General features: G+C 48.6%; 1 protein-coding gene across 2 annotated transcripts in view; it reads right to left on the minus strand.

Annotated features, from left to right (window-relative positions):
- Nucleotides 1-24,583, minus strand: part of DGKG (diacylglycerol kinase gamma) — a 192,897-nt gene that overhangs the window by 46,261 nt on the left and 122,053 nt on the right. For both annotated transcript variants that reach the window (XM_026497095.4, XM_057306756.1), the window contains one exon: nt 11,112-11,202. In XM_026497095.4, the coding sequence (XP_026352880.1) occupies nt 11,112-11,202 (91 nt within the window). The remainder of the gene's footprint in view (nt 1-11,111; nt 11,203-24,583) is intronic.

The raw sequence follows: 24,583 nt of genomic DNA on the forward strand, positions 1-24,583 counted from the left end.
ATACTCCCTAAACTGCCAATCACCTCTTTTATGACTATTAGAATCCTACTCTTCCAGCTCAAAAGCTATCTCCTCTATAAGGCTTTTCCCAATGCTCCAGGTAGAAACTGATCTTTTCCTTTTCTGAATTTTCATTGCTTTGTTTCTCTCTCCAATATGGAATGTATATTTTGCTCTGTATTATTCGCCTGTCTCCAGGAGACTTTAAGCTCCCAGAGGACAGGGACCATATGTTACACAGCTCTGTGTTTTTCATGGAACCTGGCATGTCTTACCCACATCAGATGTCCAATATAACTACTGGCTAATTGAAAGAAAGAATGTGTGGCGAAATCCCCAAATGGAAACCAAGGTGTTCTTTAAAGAAACCTGACGAGGTTTCTTTCCTTCTAGGTAAATTCCCACAACTTCCAAGGATGAATATATTGACGGAATAAAGTCGACTGAATGTCCAGGTTAGGGAGAGATAAGGAAGGTGAATCCAAGTCTGCAAGTAGTAGTCCTCCGGTCACAGCTAAGGGAGATCTACAGCTGAACAGCTTGTAACAAGACTAGGGCACATGGGGCATGATTTATATGAGAGAGACATTAAGAGACAGAAGACAAAGCATTTACTCATCTATCAAGAATGTTGAAAACCTGCTCGGTGCTAGACCCCGGGGGATGGAACCAAATGGGACACAGTCCTTATCCTCAAGGTGCTCACAGCAGGTCAGTGCTAGAAGCAGGGGTGTGCCGCTAAGTGCTTAACAGCAGGATTGGGGTGTGGGGAGCAGCAGCAGCTCTGATTGCGGTGTTCCGTGGTATAAATACTCCCACTATGGCCAATTTCAAGCTACCAACGTGACATCACTGAGAGTGGGGTTGGAACGGCCGCGCCCGCAAGCGAGCTGGCTCTAGCACATCGCTGAGGAGGAAGCAGCTATCTGCGTATCTGCAGGGCCTATGGCCAGAAGAGAGACATTGACTGGGAGTGAAAGAAAAGCAGCCAGGGCAAACAATGATGTCTGTTTTCCCTAGAGAAGAACGAGAGTGTTTCTAGTGTCAGTAATCTGATGTGTATCCGAAGGGAAGAAAAGGTGGTAAATTGAGTGGTGTTCATGGGTGGTGATACCATTACTGGAAAGATGGTCCAGTACTATCCACACTCCAAAAAAAAAAAAAAAAAAAAAAAAGGCTGGCATGTAGGTAAATCTTAGGAGACACGGCCTTCCCTGCAGCCAGAGGGGCGGTTTTAGGTCATTTTAGGAGCCGATGTCTATCATGGGCAGTTAGATACTAATACATGCGAAGGTTATACGATGATATTAACGTGTATCATTTATTGAGTGACTATTATGAACCAGGTGCTTCATATAGTTTATGTCTAATCCTTACCACCCTGCACTGTTGGTATTCATATCCTCATTTTTACAGATGAGGAAACAGCGCCTCAGTGAAACGAAGGAAGGTCCTTCTTCTCCCAGTTTATGCAGGTTCGCGGTAGCCTTCACGAACCCGAAGGTTTCCTCCATGAGATGCCAGCAGTGAGCTCAAGAAGGCACACTAACTTATACAGCATGTACCTGACGCCTGTTCATCTTGTGCTTTGTTACCTAGGAGACCGCTTTTTGAGTATTCTAGATACAAGGGACTTGAGTCTTCATTTTAAGGAGGACTCTGGAAAAAATGGGCGTCTATCGAGAGAAGAGTTGTCCGGATAGTCATGCGTGTGTACATCGAGTCACATGAGGAGCTGGGGATGGTTGGCTCAGTGAAGATAATAGGAGATGCCGTGGAAGACAGGTCTTCAGCCCTATGAAGGGCAGTCACATGAAGAGCAAGGAGGCATGTTCTCTGTGCCACAGAGTCTGGTAATAGGCCCACTGGATGGAGACAGGTGGGGCACTCAGTCATGCATCCCACAAACACATACCGCGAACCTATTTTGTTCCAAGCATTGTGCTAAGTGCTGACAGGGGAAGGATATGGCAAAGAACAGGACACACATCCTTGTTCAACATCGGGAAGAACTTTCGGAAAGTCAGAGCTGCCCAGCAAGGGAATAGGACTCTGGAAAAGTAGTGAGCTTCCTATCCTTGGGGGATCCAGGAAGAGGCTGGATGTGCCCTTATCAGAACGTGCCAGAATGAATCTTTTTGTTGAGTGGCAAATGGGACTAAATCCCCTTCTCGTTCAGAGATTCACAGTCTATGTTCAGCCTCGCTTTGCTGAAAATGTGTCATCATGACCCCCTCCCACCAGCTTTGCCCACCCAGCTGCGTGCTCTGCGTTCTCTGACAGTGAGTTGTGGTGGGCCAGATAGACTGGAAAGCGGTTGCCATCTGTGACAGGGATGATGGCGTTTTGGCGGGTTTGTGTGGGCTCAAGGAATGCAGCCTTGAAGCCATGTACACACAACCTGCTTAAGAACATCCCATGGGCAGAAAATGTTTTCTTCCTCTTCAGCCCTCCTCTGTTGCTCTGCCAGGCGGGCACAATGGTGCCTTTGAGAGGGGCAGCTGGAAGGGGGTGTTGGCAGGGAGGCTGGAAGTAGAACATTGCAGCTGGGGGGGGGGCAAATTCATTTCCAGGCTCAAGCCTGCTCTGGGTGCCAGTTTCCAAAACAAAACTGCTGTTTCTCAGAGCTCATGGCGGTGGGTTGCCTCAGAGTTGGACAGAAGGCAAAGCCATTTCCTATACCCTGCTCCACCCTCCCCAAGTTAAAAAAAAAAAAAAAAAAGCACAAAACTGGAGTATTGAGGTATTCTTGCTCTGGGTGCAGATTAACAGGTTTTGCTGTCTGTCTGGGTTGCTCAGGCCAACGTGGGGTGGACAGGGCTTTCTGAAGGGTCCAGCTTTTTGGCAGACAGAGCAGGGCTGACTGCCATGGGGACTGGCAGGGCTCAGGGGCAGGTAGGCTTTTGGGCCACAAGAGAGGGCTCAGAATGGAGAACCCTTCCTCTGCCTTTCAGGGTCACTTCCTCGGACCCCACAGCCGCCCAGCACCCTTGCTGCCGCACGGGCTCTGCCTACTCACTGTCTTAACTCTCTTTGGTGGGAAAGAAGTGGGAGAACTCTGGCATTTCCTGCCCTGGGTTGACAGTTGTCCCAGACCCTCTGCTACTTTCAGAGGTCCTAGCAACAGCTCAGGGATGGGCGTGGGAGGACTTCCCACTCAAGGCAGTTAGAAGGCACGAGTGCCAGGCTGCAAGCTCAGCCACTTCCCCCTCTGTTTGAAATGGGGCAAGGTGGGTCCCTTTTATTTTTATGGCTTCCAACAAAAAGGTCTCACTTGAGGCTGGTCAAGTGGTCATTTCTATTAGTGCTTACACTAATTATGGGATTTTTCACACTTTGGTTCAATTTTATAATGAATAACTATAGAGCAATTACTTCATTTCAGGCACTGTGCTAGGCCCAGGGATCCAGAATGAATAAGATAGAGACCTTGCTTCAGACAACTGACTGCCTACTAGTTACGCCCAGTCCTTACGTGGGAGCCCCACTATCAACTCGGGGACACGTGCCTTCGGTGGAAAGCAGAGTGTAATGCAGAGGTCATTTCCTCCAGGGAGAGGAGGGACTGTGAGGGCACAGGGGCCAGAAACTCATCTGATCTTAGAGTTCTTACTTATTTTTTAGGAGACTCAGTTTCCTTGTATCAATAACGGGAATAATATACACCGTACAGAGTTGTTATAGGGATTAAATAAGACACAAATGAAGATGTCCGGACAGATCTTGTCTCAAGGTAAATGATTGCAGCTATTATTAATCTGTTGATCCTAATAGACATGAGATAGAACATATATGTGTACACAGTGGTATTTATCTGATCCTTGCTAGATTAGATGCTCTTCTTGAAAGAGTCAATTCTTCTACCTTCTTAATTCCCCCTCTGGAGAAGACTAGGATCAGCAAGTGTATGACCTCACTAGGATAGGTAAACGAAGGCCTAGCCACCAGAGCCAACGAGGTGGACATATCTGTAATATTCTCTGTCTGTCATATAACCCCGCTGTAGGAGCAGTAAAGGATTAGAATGCTTCTATTCCCTGAGGTTTGTGAATCTCTTGAGCGTGGAGATGAAGATGATGAATTCTTTCCAATATTCTAAAGAGTCTAAGAGAAACGATACATTTCCCCACTGACGGAAGCTCACGGATTGTCATTACTTGGACGATGCATCTCTGTGGTAGACATTGCTTAGGGAAGTTGTTCTTTCACTATAGGGGACCTTGAGGGTAGAAAAGTTAAACTCACTGGGGCAGAGGTTAGCCTAGTGATCTTCCAGGAACCTGTTGTGGGGGTGCGTCCTAGTCCAACATGCTGTCACATGACCCCAACCCGGGGTCATCTGAGACCGCCCACGGCCTCATCTAGCCTCTGTGCCATGTATCTCCCCGCTGCTTTCTGAAAATGTGCACATGAGAATTCATCCTTAAAAGTTACTCCAAGGTCCTTGGAAGACACAAAGTATGTATAGCCAGGAGTCTTCAGACAAAGAAAATCAAAGCAATTCAGAAAGAACAAAGGAAATGGAAAAGAACAAGAAAATAAGAGCATATGGATGAACGGAGGCGTGAAGTGAAATACAGGGTTCACATTTATGGGAAATAAAAAAGGAGGGGTCGTTTAAGAGAAGAAAAAAGTTACGTGGCTGAAACTGTAAGCAGACAGTGGCATTTTGTAAGAAAAAATGACAGAAACCATTTCTTCTTATCCGGCTGAAAGATTTTAAGGATCAGTGGAGGAAACCTGCAGCCAGTACATAGCTGAAAGAGGTACAGAGGGAGGATGGAGCTATGTTGAAAATGGGTAAAATGTAAGAAATTGAAGAATCACAGAGGTCCTCCTACAGATCTGGTTTTAAAGAAACAAGGGCTAATATTCTTACAGGGTTGAAATAAGGCCTGCATTAGAACAGTCCTGACCTGACTGCTGAGACTGTGGGTTCCCTTTCCTCTCTGCCTCTCTATAGTTTGAAGTGTTCCACCATGAATTTGGGTTACTTTTGTAATCAGGAAATGAGTGGCCTGCATAGTCGGAGGGAGCAGGAAGAAACTGAGGTGGGGACACCAGCAGCAGTAAGGACTGGTCGATGGGCAGGAAGGACCGTGAGCTGGCCAGAGCTGCCTTGGGTGGTCTCAGTGTGTGATGATGGTGCTGGAGTGATGGAGCCATTGGCCTTGACTGAGGAAGGGACTAGATCAGAAGGAGGATGTCTCTCTAAGGCCTGTTCCAGCCTCCCTTTGACTCTAGGGTTTAACGCAATAATCAGGTTGCCGCCTTTTTAATTTCCAGGAACTGAAAATCCCTTTGAATGCTCTTCTCACCTCTCCCTTCCTCAGGAGCATGTTTTCATTTCATCTCCCTTGGATTTGCGGCTGGGTTGATGGGCTAAGTGTTTGGCCGGTTCCCCTCTTCATTACTCCAAGCTCGGAAGGGCTCTACCTGCCCACGCTGAGAACGTCTGAATGCCAGAAGAGGCCTGGCTTGAAGTGCTTGAAGATTTCGTCCCTTCTCATTTAAGACTATGCACTATGGCAGGTGGAGACGGAGGCAGAGTAAGAGAATGCCCCCGGTTGGAGTTCATGCCACGTACTGGCTGGGCGAACTTGGCCAGGCTATTAAAACTGTAAAGTCCTTGGGGCGCCTGGGTGGCACAGTGGTTAAGTGTCTGCCTTCGGCTCAGGGCGTGGTCCCAGCGTTGTGGGATCGAGCCCCACATCAGGCTCCTCCGCTATGAGCCTGCTTCTTCCTCTCCCACTCCCCCTGCTTGTGTTCCCTCTCTCGCTGGCTGTCTCTATCTCTGTCGAATGAATAAATAAATAAAATCTTAAAAAAAAAACAACTATAAAGTCCTTGATTTCTCTCTTTGGAAAAATAATGGCACTTGATTGGAAGGAAGTAGCTAAAGGTATCTGCCCAATCTTAAAATAATCTGATGCATTCATTATTAACTTCTTTAAATACACATGGTTGTGCTAAATGTGAGTTTTAGAATTTAGGATTCTCATAGACAAGGCCCATATCATGAGGAGGATCAACTCTCCCTAGCACGGTGCCCAGCACACTTCCTTTTGTAAACGTAAATGTCTAAAAATTGAGATGAAATTCACATAACACAGAATTAACCATTTTCAAGTGTATAATTCAGTGGCATTTAGTACTTCCACTCACACTGTCTTCAAAGTGTTAGAATAACACAGTCAGTTGGGTTGGTTTCATTTTGTTGTAATAACAAAATGCTGCACTGCAAATCCATGCCTACCCTCTGGTGAGCTTGCATGCAGGAAATGCTCTAGGTCTGGGTTGCAAAGAACCTACTGGGTCATCTGGTCTACAGATGCATTTTCAGTCGAGCGTATGTTGCTAAACCGCTCTGTAAAGTGGTCACCACTCACATTTCCATGGTGGCGGCGAAGGGTCTCACTTCTGCGCATCCTCGCCACCGCGGGGCGGGGGCAATGAACTAGCTTTGTCAACATGAGCACGGAGAGATCTCGAGAATGTCGTGGTGAGTGAGAAAGGCAAATTGCAGGGCACAAAAGAATTGTGGGGGAACTCAGTTCTAGCTGTACTATCGTCTGCCTTTGATTAAACAAATGCTTGAAGGGAATAAAGCAAAATATGGACAAATATCATTTGTAAGTGAGGGGAAAATGGCAGTATTTGATATATTGTTCTTGAGACTTGGTTGCATTTTTAAAAAATCCTCAATTAAATGTGGGGGGGGGGCAGTGATGTGCAGATTCCCAAAATATACAGGATAACAGATATTTCTGAGCAGCTTCCAAATCTGGCGTCCCTTTTCCCCATGCAGAAATTCATATTAGTGGAGCCAGCTAGCTTTCCCTTGTGCACATTGTTTTAAAGTAGATAAAATATCAAGGAATTTTGGAAGTTCTTATTTTTAGCCAGTAAAATGAAAAATTTCCACAGCATGTAAAATAAAGCGCTCTAGTCGAAGCCTGCCTGGCTGGCTCCGCCTCCCTATGATCACGTCTAAGCACCTTTCCAAAGCTATTCTGGGCCTGGGGTGGGGGAGGTGACTCACTGTGTCCCTCCCTCACCCCAGCCCCTATCTGTTTATTCAGGTGAAATCAGATTAAAATGCACCTTAACGGTAGCTTTGGAAGGGAAGCCGGAGACAAGAGATTCTGCGAGAAGCCTCAGACCAGGGCTGATGAGAGTCATGGGGAACCACCATTTACGGAGCACCTATCTTCCAGAACGACACGAGCTTTCATGGGCCTTCCTCCATGTTACCGGGAAGGAAGCATTCAGAGCGAGCACGTGCGATATTTTTTATGCTCTCTTTCTGATAAACGTAAAAAAATCTCATGCCTACTTTTAATGCCGTCCGAAATGTTAAAATAAACACAAGCATGTGAATAAAAGGAGATCACACAGGCCCCGTACCTAGTTGAGAATCTGGGTTCTAAACAGAAGTGTCAGTAGCCAGGGTTTGGGGTCAAATCTGAATTCGAAGCCTGGCCTGACCATTCGTAGGCTGTAGACTTCAGGGGAGCTCCCTGCCCTCTCTCAGCTTCTATCCCCTACTCTGGGAAGCTGATTATGACACCTGCCCCTTGGGGCCGCTTTGCAGATTCTGTGAGGCACTTAGCTCCATTGTTAGGTTGAAAAAAACCCAACAAACATGAAAACTTTAATCCAGATAATAGCCTTGGGAAGTAGGCTAACCCCCTTTCCTCCCATTTTATAGATGAGAATACTGAGGCCCAGACACACTGTGCAGCAAGTGACTTGACCTAACAGCAGAACAGGGCTCACGTCCTGGTCTTGCGTGTCTCGGCGAGGCGCCTTTCACGGTGCCCGCCCTGATCTCTGCAGGTGAGCGGGAGATCTCGAGTTATCTTCTCCCCTGAGTCTCTGAGCAGCTCAACACAGCGTCTAGAGTGATCTGGCTCACATGGCTCCCCAGGACCCCCGGATTCAATTTCCTTAGCACTAGTTAAGTGAGGATACTATATTAACCAGCTGTTGTGCGTTCTGTCAGCTGGGCCGTAAGCTTTCAGAGCAGCGACTGAGTCTCCTAGTCCTCCTTCTCAAGAAGCCATTAGCCTCAGAGAAATAGGCTGTTTCCTGTGAAAGACTTTTAATGAAGACCTTCCCTGCATCATCTCAGGTTAGCTTTAAGTCTTACCACCCAGATTTTGGCCAGCATCACACACACACACACACACACAGCACAACTGTATAGACTTTGCTCTGCTCCCCTCAGCCCCTAATCTTTGTGCTCTTTCTTAAGTTGCTGAACGTCTCAGCTCAGCTTCCTCACCCTTAAACTGACGATGTGAATATTTGCCCTGGATGGTCCGAGGATCAAACTAAAATGAGAAGCTGCATGGGAAAGCCTTTTGTAAACTGGAAGGCATAACTCTGACTCTCCTGCGGTCCAGCACGAACCCATTCCTTTCTCAACAGAGCCGTTTAGGGCTGTGTGTGTTCTTCAGTTTTAAAGCATTTCTCAGCAAACCCACCTAGCTGCCTCGGCTGAGAGGGAACCAAATGGGCCCACATTCAACAAAGGAGGAAGAAACGGTGCATTCATGGTGAAGAATTCACAGAGTTTCTAGCACTTTCAAGGTAAATCTCTGTTTAGTGAGCTCTAAGCTAGACTCATCCAGGAGACCTAGAATCTTCTCTCTTACTAGTTTCCGGCTTGACCAGAATCTTGGTCAAGCTATTTAATGTATCTGAGCCTCAGTGTCTTTATTTAAAAAATGTGAGATACTTGCCTCACTGGGTTCCTGTGTCAAATGAGGACACATAATGGTAGTCAGTCAAAGCATCTGACTTATTCCTCTTCCCTTTGTACTTTTCTCTTCCTTCTGTTTACCCTTCTACACTTCCGGGCCTCAGCTTGCTTTCCCATGAAATGGGGATAAAAACACCTGGCCAACGCAGCTCACGGGGTTGCTGTGTGACTGCGCAATGAGCTGACACAGGGCTTTGGAAACAGTGATGTGTAGTACAAATACCTGCATGGGTTATTCTTGGGGTCACTGGCCACGAACTGAGGAGCGTGCTGGTCCTCACAGGCCTGGGCTGTCGTGTGGAGTGGTTACTTTAGCAGGCCACTTCGCCAGCTTCCCCTGCTGCTCTCCCTGAGGCCCCGGATGCTCTCACATCTACCCGTCGTGCTCTGCGGCCTCCCAGCCCCTGTCACCCACACGCCTCGCCCCCGTTGGCCTCCCTGTCCTCCCCTGGATCCCAAGGCACAGGACCATCCTCTGGCTGCTCTCTGGATGCAATAACGGTGCCTGCCCGATCCTGCAGGCTGTTAGAAATGGCCTGCCCACGACCTCCCCCCTCATGAATAAATACTAAAAGGACTCATTATGGATAGATAAGGAACACAGGAAATGCTCCCCCAGGCCCCCAACAACCCGTAGTTTGAACAGTCCCACCCCCACCAGAGGTCCCCAGCGTCTTCTGCAACGAGGCCACTAGCCCCTCTCCGTGGTTGAGGAAGAGCCCTTGTGTCTTGAACCCAGAGGGAACCATGGGCAGGGCAGGAGGAGCCGGGAGGGCGAGCTGCAGAGGCAGGGGAGCTGAGCTGCTCTATTCTGGGCACAGTTTCAAGGCCAGCTGCAGGGAGGACAAGCCTGTGCTGTGCGTCTGCAGCTGGCAGTGGTTAGGCCAGGGCTGTCCCTCACTTGGGGTATATTTAAAGAGACCCCAGCAGACGATCATGCCAACAGGAAAAATGCACACACATCTCTGTTGGCCTGGCTTGGTCTCCAAGCCCAGCCCCCTTGCTCCCTCCCTGCAGCTCCCAGGCGGTGGGTTGAGAGAGGTGGGCTAGCTCCTGGGCCTCTCCCAGGTGTAGCCGGTCCCACCTGGGAACACACAGCCCCGGCGCCTGGGCCCTTCTGTCCTCCGAGGAAGCTGGGCACCAGTTCCAGGGATTAGCCCTGACCAGCTCCTCCCCCCCCCCCCCCCCCCCCGTTGGTAACCCGGCAACCGAAGGGGAGAGGCAGGCAGATGAGTCAAATGGAAGCAGAGAATCTCTGGCTTTGTGTGTTGTTTGTGAAAACTCCCTGTGAGCACAGGCTGCCTTCGACAGGGAATGGCGGGGCTTTCCCACACTGCTTTAGGCCAAATGCTCCTCCTCCAAGGGGTGCCCAGGCCCCACTTGACTGCTAATGCAGGCTGAGGGACAACGCTGGTGGGCCACGGGGAGCCCATCCTGGCTGAACGCGTTGGCTGCCTCTTTCACTTGTTTTTCTCAAGTGAAAACGAGGCTACAGGCCGGAATCCCACGGGAAGGTGGCATGGTGGCTGAGAACTATGGGCCGGGGAACCCACAGCCGGAGGCCCCGCGGAGCAGAGACAGGCTGGAGTGAATAGACAGTCTGGGCTCTCCGGTGGCCAGAGACCAAAGAGGCCTTCTTCTAGTGGTGAAGAGACTTCTGAGGGGAGCCCAGCAGGAGTGGGCTGAGCGGGAGGGAAGCCTCAGGCAGGCCCGTGTGAGGCAGGCCGCTGCAAGTGCCGGGACAGTTAGGAAACCACGAGTGTGCCAACAGGGGCAGCCAGGGAATTTGAGGGGCCCAGTTCACGATGAAAAGGCGGGGCCCTCTGGTAGAAAGTTATCAAGAATTTCAAGACGTTGACAGAACAACATTATCCCGAGGCCCCTCTGAGCAACTGCACCCCCACGAAGCCGACCCTGGGTACCTCTGAACGGCTCCTTGAAGCAGCTGTGACCGCGGAGGCCGAGTGAGCTGGGGGATATCTGCCCTGTGCCTGTCGGCTCCCAGACCATTATCCCCACCACCCCAGCAGCCTGTCGCCCTGTGTTGGCGGCAACTACGTCTTTGCCTCTCTGAAAAGGGGGAATTGCAAGGCCACGGTGGGGACAGGGCTGAGGACAGGAATGCATCTCTAGGCCCCAGAGCCCCAGGGCCTCCCTGGACAGGCCAGGAAAGGCAGGTCAGAGGGAGGTTGCGGAGGCGTCCGGGAACAGGACAGAGACACCACAAATGGGCTCCACTCCGGGTCACTTCCTAAGGACCCCGGGGACATGTCCTGAGGGTGTGTGTGACAGTCCAGGACCAGAAGCGAGGCCTAGAAAGCCTTATTCCCACGCGGGGACTTACCTCCAACTCTACGTGGTCATGGAGCTTCTTGCAGGTGGCTGCAAAGGTCTCTGAGGTGCCGAATTCAAAGTACCACAGCTTGTTCTTCATCCTGCCCCGCGAAGCAGAGAGCCGGCTCAGTATTCTGTCTTTGAAACGGTCGCGTCAAATAGCTATGCTATTGGGGCTGGGAGGCCCAAGCCTCCCCCACGCCTGTGTTTTCAGCACTTGTTAAACAGATGACCGGGGTAGACATTTTCCACCCACTGTTCCGGCTACGAACTTAGAGAAAAACCCGTTCATTTCTTAGACATCATGGCTACTTGGCTGAACCACCAGTGGCTCTGCACTTCCTGGTCAGAGCAGGAGAGAGGCGTGCTGGCCTCTGCATCTGGATCAAGGGAAGAGTTTCTGTGAAAATCCACCAGAAGGTGGCAAGTGACATCACGCTTTGATCGCGCTCCTTCCCGCCGCTAATGCAGAAGGAGTTCAGGTAGAGCCCTGTCTCGGGTATTGCTGGGGTACGGAGGGAAGATCGGACAGACTTGAGACTCGAGGTGTATACAGTCTCGGGGCAGAGAAGAGAGAGTCCCACACTACACCAGCCCAAACATGTGCTGCTTTGTCTATGCTCGGCCTGAGGGAAGCAGAGTGGAGGGAATCAGACACAGATTTGCAGACGAGGTGGAAAGAGAAGAAAAAAAGTGAGTTGTTTGGTAGCAAGAGCTCCCCCCCCAACTTCTTCCTCGATTGCATGTGTTTAGGTCATGGCAATATTTCATTTAGGGGGAGACCCTGTCCTTTGCTTCAAAGTAAGAGCTCACCATTTTGAGCTTTAAAAATTTTCAACATTTTCTATAGTGGGGGGGAGGGAGGACGGGATTCCCACGTAGCTGGGGGCTTGGCAAAGTCAGACCGTGTGTCCTGACACTCGGTTATTTTGATCAGATGGTCTCACCAAGAAGTGTGTCTGCCGGTCTTCCATTCCTTCCACCCCACCTGTCATCCCATTACGAGGGGCTGGCTAAGAGAAGGGACACCTGTCCAGTTGATAAGCTGACAGATTTTGCTAAGGAAGGAGTCAACAAAATCACTTTTTTCTTGGCACATTCTTCAGGGGAGAGGAAGCCCCCTTGTGCACCGCTGATTCGCCATCCTCGTGGCCTAAGAGGAACGGAGCATTCTTTGGAGGGAAGAAGGCTCTTATTTCTTCCTAGTATTCCCTGGGCCACAGGAGATGAGTCTTCAGAATAAAAGACAACTTTTATCTCTGCATTTCTCAAAGAGAACATAAAGATGATGAGTCTATGTTCTTCCATTGCATGATGATTTCTAAGACCCAGTTGACTGGGAAGTAGCCTTTCTGACTCTGCATATGTATGAAAAGAAATAATAAATAATGAGGGACATGAGAATAGGCAGGATTTAGGGAGTTCTGCCTCATGAAGAAAGTTAGCAGAAGTGGGGATACTTTTAAGTAGACCGGTGCTTCTACAAGAGTGTGCTGCAGTCAGACACGCCTGGAATATCAATCCCCTCGGTCTTCGGGGTGGCCAGGCTGGGGTCTGGGGCAGGCTGAGCCCTGCTGTCACAGCGGGCATTCTCATCTGTGTGCCAAACAAGTGCTTTTGTTTTCTACGCCTGCCGTGGAGTGAAAAATATTGGGAAACATGGTTCTAGACCACTGGTTCTTTGTTGACACAGTAACGTGAATACAGATCACCTGGGGACCTCATTAAGATGCGGGTTCTGATCCAGTCATTCAGGACCGGGGCCTACGAATTCTGTGTCTTCTAACACAGCTTCTAACCTTCAGCTGCGGATGCTGGTGCAGGGACCACACCTGGTGCTGTGAGGATGTGGAGACAGATGTGTGGTTCGGAAACATTAGTATTCGTAAGAACTGCCAGGAGAATGTGATTTACATGCTGCTTCCAGGGCCTCGATCTGTAGAGAGTCCCTGTGATAATTATGGGATGGGGCCCAGGAAGATGCAGGAGTGCCCCGGGGCTCATTATGCAGGTGGTCAGTAGTCAAGACTTCAAGAAACGTTCCTCTAGCCACCAGTGAAGTGACAACCAAGGAACAGAACAGACTGATGACACCTGACAGGATTCCTCAGGGAGGATAAAATGAGGGTCAACGCCTCTCCATAGGCAATGATGGCAAAAACCCAGGGACAGGAAAAACACAGATTGTCATAAATGTCAAGGTTTGAGCATTCCTCCCCGGCAGCGAAAGCATCTCTGTAGCCAAGAGACCTGCATTGTGATTCCATTTTCAAATATCACTTCTGGTCTGAATCATGACTTTTGAAAGTTATTGCCAGGAGATTTAGAGTTTTAATAAAAATTTCCGGAAGCCACCAGCTATTTTTGCCCAGAAGTGGCTTTTCTGATAATCTAATAAGGTTAAGAGGTCATGGTTAGGTCAGCGTCGCAGAATGATTAAGAGGATCAAACAGACTACTCATCCATTGCTGGGAAGATGTCTGTTGCTGCCTGTGTGATCTTTGGCAAGCATTAAGCCTCACTTTCTTCATCTGTAAAATGGAGTTGATAAAAAGATCTGCTTCAAAGGGTAAGTTAAATGAGGCAATTGCAAAGCACTTCACATAATGCTCGCTGCATAGCAAGCGCCCCACGAATGTTAGCTGCTTACATATTGGCTATTATTTCAATGTCTTGAGTTGACAGATTTGGATAACATAGTAGGGCAAAAATGACAGAGCAGGTTGGGTGGCTGGAGACATTATACGTGCACATTTTTCTAGGACAGGAAAAGAGGTGATCCTATCTGTTGGATCATGTGTCTTGACTTGTGGTTAGAAACATATGTTCTCCACGTGTTCATTCTAATAGGTTTTTCCAGATCACAGACCACACCCTAATCCTTGGTTAATTATCTTGACTGTCACACAACTGTGCAAAGACACGATGTTGATTAGGAGCATGTTTCTGAGCAAGTGCATGTTTGGTGTGAGACAAAGCGTTTATCAGTTCAAGGAACTCATTGTGCCGGAACTCGCTGGGGGTCCACTAGGTACCCTGAAGAACAAAACGCAGCGCTACGTGAGCCAGGCGCCTGGGAAGGACAGACAAAGAAAGAGATCATCGAGCTGTGAGCCAGGCTTTAAGCACTGGGGGTACCTAGGAGAAGGGACAGCCAATTCTTAGTGAGGCGGCGGCGATCAGAGAAAGCAACCTAGGGGGGCGATGCCAAGGTTGAGTTCTGAAGAACGTGGAAGGGAACAGAGAAAGTGGAGCATTCCAGCCAGAGGAAGAAGCCTAGGCAATGACGCAAGGCAAGAGAGAGCATAAACTTGCTGCAGGTGACCTGAGCTCAAGGTGGGTGGGCTGCTCATTGGCCAGGTAAGGCTGGAGAGGCAGGCAGGAGCATGTTTGTAAAGGCTGGGGATGTTACGTTTAGGTGTTCGGGCTTTATTTTTAAGTCTACAGCGTGTCATGGACCATCCTTACAGGGGGGTGTGGGGGAGTGGCAGTAATGACCTGATCAAATGTGTGCTTTTAAAAAACCACTCTGTCGCAAGTGTGGAGAGTGGCTTGGAAGGGGTGGGTACAGACTGGAGGCCTAGAGAGTGGTTTGGAGGTGGTGTAGAAATCCAGAACAAACTGGGAAGAGCCTGAATGAAGGTAGTGACAGCAGAGGGACGGAGAAGAGAACGCGTTCACAAGGGAAACTTTAGGAGGTTAGGAGGTAGGACTGACAAAGTTGGGTTGGTTGTGAGGAGCGAATGAGAAAGAGTTGTCGCCGTAACACCCAAGTTTTTGTCTTAGCATGGGAGATGGCAGGTGCCATTCACTGAGAGAGGGACACAGGCAATCAATTCTCCAGTGGTGGTCTTCTTTGTAACTGAAGGACGGCACTTCGGTGTTTGGGCCCATCTGTCCATGCATGCGTCCACGGAACATCTGTTGAGCCATTCTACGGACCAGGCACTGTGTAAGGCTTGGAGATAGTGATGAATACAAATCCCTGGCCTCACAGAGCGCACATACTTTTAATAGCTTCACCAAGTCACTAATATTCGACCTTTGACCCACAGAAGACTATGCGTCCCAAATTTAAGAGCTTTCACTTCTTTTTCTAACTCAGGCACATTTTAGTTAGCAGTGAATACATTCTATTTCCGTGGTCTGTAGCCATGGCCGCTGAACATTTTACATATGCTGTCTCTTTCAAGTCTCAGAAGAACCCTATGAGGTAGTTATTATTGCTACAAATAAGGGAACTATGACTTGGGGAGGATAAGTAACTTGTCTAAGGTTGCAAAGCGAGTTAGTACAGAGTGGCGCCCAACCCTGTTTGTGCTTTGCTGCCCTGCCACGGACCGTAGCGTGCTTTTGTGGTCTGGTGCCATGTGTTCCTACTGTGCTTCCTAGACCGCTGTGGTTCTCCTTCCCCAGGTTGTTAAATGGATGCACTTGGGGACCTGGGGTGTCAGTGGTTACATTACATCCTAGGAGATATTGCCTGATGCAGAGTGTCAGGCCCTCCCAGCTCCCAGGGGCCAAGGGAGTTCGAGAAGAGTTGGGATTGGATTTGTCATAGGAACCTCCTGGTTTTGAATCTACACAGTGTCACAGTCAGGGAGACCAGAACAGACCCTGTAAAGCCAGATACTCCCAGGACACCCTGCACTTTGCCTTGTCTCCGCTCACCCAGAAATGGGGCAGGGGCAGGGTCCTGGGGCCATGCCCAACACAGAGTGCTACAGGGAAAGCTGGAAGGCAAACCAGTTTAAGAGACATGTGAAATCATCTAGAACAGGTCCTGACCCACAGAAGGCCCTCATCCCCTATACACATTAAGTTTGTTGATTGAATGTTGCTGATGCCCCGTCAGTAATCAAAGTACTCTCTTGATGAAGAAGGTCACTTATGTGTTTAATCAGAAAAATAGCCACTAGCCTTTATTTGAGGTAATATAAAGGGGTATTATTTTGGTTGTCTCTGTCCTAGCCACCGAAATGGTTGAAAGTACGAAGGCTGGGGCCATGGGGGTTGAGCTAGAGAAAGGAAGGGACCCCTACTGGGATAAAGGTTGATCAGGTTAAGATGGCTCCCAGCACCCTGCCTGACTGAGGTCAGCCATTATTGGTGGGCCCTGAGGTGGAGGCTGGCTTCAAGCCAAGTGATGTAAGAGAAGAGAAGACAGAACCTTTCTTTATATATGTTGGGATGTTGTTGCCAAGGATTTCACTGGTAGGCGTATCTGAGGCAGGGCTCCCTGCAGGTTCCGGTTGCCCCCTTTCTCAGGCTGTGTAAGATCAGGAGGTTAAACCAAACACCCAGCCTACCATCACTGCACACCAAGCCATCAGGGGAGCAGCAACCGGGCTTCTTAGGGTCTGTCTACACTGTCAGAGCAGATCTGCAGAGCATGGAGTGCCAATGGGCTTTTTGTTGATGTGGAACTAGGCTTTGGCCTCTTGATTTTGTCCTCTGCTAAACATTTTACATATATTATCTCTTTTCGGTCTCAGAAGAAGTCTATGAATAGGTCCTGTTGCTACCAATAAAAAATTCACAGATTGAAGTGCATTCTCCTCTGTCCCACCTGCCCTTTTTACCCCTTCCTCGACCAGCACCAGCACGTTTCAAAGCCTTTGGTAAAAGCCTATAGGCATGTGCTACTCTACAACTGGCCGTGGGAGATGCAGCCCCTACCCCACCCTGCCAACCAGAGCCTGAACGCCAGTGTTCCTTCTTCTCTTTTGAAGATGCCTCCCCAGACACTTTACAGTGAACCCTTGTCGGAGGGCTCCGCTGCTGCCTATGGCGCTGGTTTCTGTGTGCTTCACCTTCGGCCGTACGAGAACATGGCATGTGGAATCTCAGAGGCTAGTGTTCTGCCACTTGCTGGCTAGGTGAGTGACGGGAGTTCTTTGAAGCTTCATTTCTTCTACAAAATGGGAATATTATTTTCTTTTTTTAAAAAAGATTTCATTTATTTTATATTGGGGGGGGCAAGGGGACAAGCAGACTCTGTGCTGAGTGCGGAGCACTACAACCCTGAGGTCATGACCTGAGCCGAAATCAAGAGGTGGACACTCGAGCCACTGAGCCACCCAGGTGCCAGGGAACATTATTTTCTATTCAACAAAATTGTGAAGGTCCTGTGGCAAATACAGAGCACCAAGCAGCGTTTAGCGCATGGGAAGTACTCACTAACTGTTCTTTCTGGTTACTGGGGGATGCAATCACTGGGACACTCATTCCCCTACGGCTGCAGGGGGAGGAGCAGATGTAGGGTGGGGGGATCCATCCTAGACAGCCAGTGTATTTGAAGAAAATTAAGCTAACAATGTTCTAGTGACTTCTGGAATGTTTTTTCTGCATCTCTCTTCCTGAGTTTTTTTTTTTTTTTTTTTTTTGCTCAACATATCTTTCCTTCTCATAATCACCTTTTAGCTGGAGATGACTAATCCTTAACCAGTTGTCCTGGGGCAGGTTTCCATGTCCACAGAACTCCTAGGTGCATTGTCAGGCTCAAAACTACTACCTAGGTGAGCCCATCCTTGAGGCAGAAGACCCTCGTCGGGGCTCCTCAAGGGACTTTCAGTCGCATGGAGGAGAGGCAAACAGCAGCCGTGACACTGTGGGTTGATTCTATTTCTGGGTTTTCTTAATCTCCCCCAGCTTTATAAGAAAATACCATCGATTGCACACCAGTGAGTTGAATCTCTCATTTGACAGATGAGGGCAAAATGAGACTAATTAAAAATGTTCTTTTGTATTTGTCAGCAATTTAGGGCTGGATTCAGTCATCATCCCGACAGCCTATGAATAGCCCGTTTTCAAGGATGTCCACAAGTAAAACCAAGCTAGCTGCTGGGCATTTTTACTCACAAAGGCAATGGAGCTTCTGATGGCCCTTTTCTGATTTTCTAGGAAGTTTTAAGGGTTATAGACTTTTGAAGTCATGAAAACATGAAAACATTTCTTTGGGCTTAGAAGGCTACAAAGAGGACACTACAGCTATTTCTAGAAATAGGAGCCCTTGAAGTGATGGTATTCCTCTTTGTGGTTTGGGCTTTGATAATCAGGTTCCCTGAGTGGGTCATGACTCAGTCAGCCAGGCCTTCTTTGTCAGCCTTGTCAAGGAGATGCTCCCTGCAAGATGGGGTTCTGTGTTGTGTGGAGGGGGCGGACTGATGTGGTGGAGGACATGCTGGGCCAGCTGGCAGGGGATTGGCTTCGTAGGCCTAGTTCTCATACACATCGGCATGTGACACCGTGACTTACTTGGGGCGTCCTGGCCTAAGTTTCCTCATCACAATGAAGGGCTTGGAATGACTGATTTCTAAGGTTTCTCCAAGCTCTCTGAACAATGCAAGATAATACAATCCAGGACAGGGTGGGAGAGCCCACATGCTCCACGTTGCCACCAGGCTGGGCTGTGGGCCCCAGTATTGCCAGAACTGCCATCTTTTAAAGAGAAGCCAGAAATATGTTTTTATGTAAAATCTGATTATTAGAGTTGGCAACAAATTCATTTTTTTGGGTTGTTTTTCTAGAGGGGGAGGGGGCAGATGAAGAGGGAGAGAGAATCTCAAGCAGCTCCACACCCAGTGTGGAGCTGGACGTGGAGCTGGACTTGGGGCTGGATCTCACGACCCTGATCATGACCTGAGCTGAAACCGAGAGTCAGACACTCAGCTGACTGAGCCAACCAGGCGCCCCAAATACAATTTTTTTAAAGGCCAAAATCTACACATCTGGGGAAAACTATAGCTAGCCAACGGGCTACGTCAGCACATTAACTATAAATTTTCATAAGGTTCAGCTCAATTAAAAAACAAAGCGAAGAATTTCCGTTACTACTCTTATGGGTTTGTCAAGTAATTGGTGCCGTTCTTGCTACTAGTACTGAAGACAGTCGACTAGTGTCAGGTTACTAAGGTAAATAATAATCTAGCGACATCAAACAGATGTGATAACCCAGAAAGAACAAATGCCACCTGAGCTGAACTGTAATTGTATGACGAAGGTTAGTCATAATAGTGAGACTACTTTATCTGTTAACCTTTTACACTATTTGTGTCCCAAGTGCCTTTGGGAGTTTAGTAATTGTGTTAACTGAAGTTTGGATCAAAGGTTCAAAAAATAAATAAATAAAAGAGCGGAGGCAGGTGGGCTTGGTTCTAAGGCCAGGATATTAAGTCCCGTAAGGGGCCCGTGACTGTCACCTCACAGGTGCTGCAGAGGCCATCTGTGTCACCCGCACACCCAGCTGCCCTGGCCCATCAGAGAGCTTGTCACCACATCTGATCCACCCTGCATGCTGTCCCCTGTTCTCACTGCTCACTGCATTGGGCACTCCATGACCCTCAGGCACGGAGCTGTGCATGGAAGAATCTTTTCCAAGAGGGGGCAGTGGCCCCTCTGCTATAAGGGAAAGTGAGCCCCCAGCAATCAGGAAGGAGGCTTTAAAAATAGCTGTTTTTTGTTCTCTGAGTGTGACTCTTGTGCCCACTGTTCCTGCCAACAGATTTGTCTTGGCTCAGTGTATTTCGGCTTCAAGGGGCAAGGTATTTGCTGGCTGTTTTCCATACTGGGGACAGACTGGTGTTCACAGCACTCAGGAAAATCCAGGGTAGTGAATAGATTGGAGGACTGGAGACCAGAGACCAGGAGGGGGTGGACAGAAATGTGGGGAACAAAAAAAAGAGGGAAGAGTTCAAGAAGGAGCTAAAGGAAACAAAAAGCCCAAGAGAGGATGAAGAACATACCTAGCATGTATTTTACCACATAAATATGGAATCCTCTTAATAACCTCTGTTATAATCACCTTAATAACGTCTTAGCTCATTTTCATGTGTGAAAAATTACCTGTAAAATCACAGATGACAGATCGTTTGCACTTAAGGGGCCTTTGGGGTCCAGGGATTCCCAGCCAGAAGGTCACAGGTTCCAAGGAATCTTCCAAAGTATGAAAGGAGTCCATGAGTTGCTGTCAACATTTCGTAATGTGAAACAGTATTTGTGCATTTACTTGTAATAAAGACTGTTTAGGCTAACCAGTGGGTTAAAATTTTTTGCCATGGAATGGAATTAAACCAGTTACACGGGTCACCTCTTGGTAACCAGAGGCACTGACTGCATAGTAAATGGATGTTGTTGAATAATAAAAATGGGAAAACAAATTATTACTTGGAACAGCTTTATGACTGACAGAAATCTTGTTCAGTATGGCACCCATGGCGGTGAGTGATGAGGAATGAAGAAAAATAGTGCACTGTTTGACGGTAAAAGGGGGCATGCAGAACTGCTAGTCCACAGCAGCTCTAGAAGGTGGTTCTCTTCTAGGCCAGAGCAGCCTTCTCATGGTACAGATTAGGGAGCTGAGACCAGTCCTTGGTGACACACTGGCTGGAATCCAAGGCCCAGCTCCCCACTTCTAGTCTGTGTCCCTTACCTTTCCACCTGCCCTGGCTTCTGTCACTGCCTGGAAGTGGAAAAGTCAGCCACCTCAGTGGAGCTAGCGACTGCAAAGCTGCCAGCCATCCTCCGTGGTGCTCGTGGGGGGTGCTTTGTTCATGTCTACCCAGCCACAGGCATGGCCAACAGATTGCAGCTCTAGGTTGGCCGGCTCTGGTTGCTCAGGGCCCTGTGGCACTCTTCTCCACAGAGTCTGTGGTCTGGGCCTCCTTATCGGACTCTGGTCTCCACTCTTCTCCTGAAGTAACAAAGAGCCAAACCCACTAGGCTTCTTCTCTACCACTGTGATGGAGTCTGGGGTCCAGAAAATCTACCCGTCTGAACAATGACCCTTCTCTCTCATGCAAGACAGTTCGTTTCCATGGACTACGGACATATTCTCCTTTGGTAAGCTTTCCCCGTGTCTGTCTGGCACCTGACAAAATCTCCTCCAAAGGGCAGGACTCCAGCATGAAGCCTGCCAAAGTCTGAAATCTGATCCTCCCCCACTGTAGCATCCGAGGACACGTGTGTGTGCGTGTGTGTGTGTGCATGTGCAAGTGCGTGCATGTGCTCGCGCGAAGGCACACACACAGGCCAACACAGGGAGGCTTCTCTGATACTCTGCTACTGAGCACACTCACAGACATGGCCTCTCGGAGGTGACGGGGTCTCTCGAAACCCCACAGCCCAACTTGAGATCTGCCACAGTGATGTGCATGCCACCACATGGTCCTGCCACTTTGGGGGTGACCGTCAGGAGCGACAGCTGGTGAGGCAGCTAGGGTTTTCCTCTCCTGAGGGCCTGTCTGGAGAGTTTTTCCAGTCAGTGTCTGTCCTTGCCAAGAGAAAATTGCTCCCTTCCCCCATCCAAAAATAAAATAAAAATTTAAAAATCTCACAGAGTTTGGCTGCTTTTAGCAATCTTTTCCTCCTTTGAAGATTTATTCATGGAATGAAAATCCCCCTCAGGCCAATTTGATCGATGCTAGAGGGCTCTGAGTAAGCTTGCTCTCCCAGTTCTCAGAGAGCAAAGTCAAATACTGGGACAAAAGAAATCCTGCGCCTGGAGGAAAGGGGGCAAAGGCAGGTGGCGATGTGTGTCTCTAAGGTTCTCTAATGATGGCTTAGCTGTTGTGTACTTTTTTTTTTTTTTAAGTAGGATGCCCAATGTGGGACTTGAACTCATGACCCTGAGGTCAAGAGTCGCATTCTCTACCAATTGAGCCAGGAGTGCACACCTGTTGTGTTTGTTTTTGATTCTGAACTATGCTTTACCAGCATTCACACATCCATCAGCCCGGGAGGCTGGTCTTCGAAGGCAGGTGGGGACAGTTAAGGCCCAGGTGAGAGAGGATGGCTGATTAGAACATAAGTCCCAAATGCCTAGAAAAGGCCACTTTGCTGGAAGTGAGCTCGTGTCCAGGAAGGCCATATCCTGGGTCCTGACCAAGCAAGGCTAGAAACTAGAAGCCATCTGGGTGAGTAGGGGCAACCCCGGAAGCAGGTCCACACCCACACCCTACCATGATCGCCAGCTGGGTCCCTAAGAGAGAGACAGCAGAGCTTTGCCTTCCCTCTGCACACTCTTCTGTTCAGCGCCCTCTCCAGCTGCTGAGAATCATCTCGGTCCCCACTTACCCAACGTTTACTGTGTGCTGGAACTGCACTAGCTGTTTTACAAACCAAGGGGCCCCTCCCGTGGTCCTCGCAGTGGTTATTCTACAGATGCATCTGAGACCGTAGCTCCTTCAAAACACAAAGCTGGACTGGAGTGGTATCATAGCATCTGAGGTGATGAATGAGCCTACTCTCTCCTCTCTCCCACAACCAGCCTTTCTGAACATGAGGCTGTGCCAGATTTATGATAGGTCAGGTTACAAAAGTTCCTTGGTTAAGCCAGTTGTTTGTCACTCTGAGCACATTTCCCCATAGAAACAATGTTTTGTTGAGGTTGGGTTCCCAGGCTGACCTACAAAAGCCAATTAACCCATTATGTATCTAGTTTTGGAGACAGCTAGGTAGAGCTGAAGCAGCTCTGGTTGGAAGCCAGAAAGGTTTGGGTTCAAGCCACAGGTCATTCACTTACTTGCCATGTAGTTTTGGGCAAGTCCTTTAGTCTCTGTGTCTTAGTGCCTTTATCTTGCGTTGGGATGATATTATCTACCTTGGGAATGCTCAAAATGATATACCCTGGAATAATGGTACAACAGAACTGCATTGCCATGTATAAAACTGGCTTTGTGGCCTCATGGATTCTGATTCCAATTTGAAATACAAGTGGTGTGCCTTTCTTGTTGAATTTGGATTGGAGAATCTCTGCTTTCCTGGGAAAGGGACATGGCGACTCTCATGCCCTCAAATCCCTGGTGGCCACCCTGAAGTCTGGGCTGGAGTTCTTATCAGAATGGGACAGGAGGTGCCAGAGGGAAGTGAGAAGTAGCAGAGGCAGGAAGGTGAGTCAGGGCACAATGTAGGGATGCATGATATTTCTTCCTTCTGCTATCATAAAACGAGGCGATGATCTGGTTACTTCTTCCTAAGTTTCCTGTGCCTTCCACATCGCCAACCAGCCGCACACCTCCTGGTCAGAGTTAAGTACAGACTAACTAGTTCCCCCTTGCTTCCTCTACCTTTTAAGTCATGAAACGATTCATTAGATGGGGCAGATGCCTGGATAAATACCCCCTTCCCATCCCTATTTCATCTTCTTCCTGTGCCAGTTTTAACAATCTTAACTAGGAAAGCAAGCAGCCAGAGCCTCACTCTGCCTGAGAAGACTGCAGTAGACATTGCCAGAAGAATCCTTTCTGTTTTGCCCTTTAGAAAATCTCATCCATATGCTCTCGGCTTTGCTTCCACTCTGATGTTTGTGACCTCGGATACTTGTGTACGCACTCCTAACACCCACTGCAGTGACTGTGATCATATGAACTTGTCACCCTCATGAGCATGGCATTCTAGTTGTGTGCTCAACCCCACCAGATCTCCGCTGTCTCTCGGAGGTCATGCTCACTCCCCTAAGAAACCCAGCCCATTCCCTTTGCCCCCTCACTGGGCAGTTGACAAACGTCTCCCCACTGTGGATGTGACCCCTGCTGCTCCTGCATGCCAGTTCCTCGGGAGAACGGCTTGGCACCTCCTTTACCAGGCTTATTTCTAGCTCACACCTGCTGCCCCTCCGTGGGCTGTGATTGTAGAGTTTCACTGGAACATTCTACTTTATCCCCCTCTAAATCTCATTATTTAAAGCTCTCCTGTTTGGTCTTCAAGTCTCTGGCCAAAAATATTCCTCTTGGTTTATGTGACAAGCTCCTGATTCCTTGCCAGGGGTCTGTCACTCCAGCACAAAAATCCATGGTCCAGAAGAACAGTCATTCTCAGAACAGCTATGGAGCAGCTCTGTGTTCCCCATACGTGCCTGCTTCTTCTAAAATCATGACTCATGGCTGAGGAAGAGACTTGAGCATCACCTCTGCCCCACATCCCTTCGTTTTCTACACAAGACACCAAAGTCACTAGAGATACTGACCAGGATTCTTCTGGATGTGTTACTTGCCCCCACACCCACAGGCAGGAGGGGGTTATAGGAGTATGGGTACCCCTTTTTGTCTCTAGTGCAGGGGTTTTCATCAAAGTCAGTTCAGCAAAATACTGGTTTCATAAGATGCTCTGGGGTAGGGGAATTCTCTGGTCGAGTAAATTTGGGAAACTCAATATCTTGCTTTTGCATGGTGTCAATAGGTTAGAATCTATACTAAAGGCTCTATAATATCCTACAGAAAAGAAATATACTTAACTTGGAATTTCCCAAGTGGATTTGATGATTGTCGTCCTTTGAGTTTCCTTTTAACATCCCACAGAATGCCCTTTCCCCAATGCTGCTTTGATGCATGCTTGAAGCAGACAGCATGAAAAGCTACCTTCATTGGCTCTCATTAAAAATACGACGAGTCTGCTGGCTGTCCTGCTTTCCCTTCTCCAGAAGGTCCAAGTCTGTTCTCCTTTGATACAGTCTCAGACTTTTGTTTTTTCTCCCCAAACGGAGAT

Source organism: Ursus arctos, unplaced genomic scaffold (genome assembly GCF_023065955.2).
Source record: "Ursus arctos isolate Adak ecotype North America unplaced genomic scaffold, UrsArc2.0 scaffold_4, whole genome shotgun sequence".
NCBI lineage: Eukaryota > Metazoa > Chordata > Mammalia > Carnivora > Ursidae > Ursus > Ursus arctos.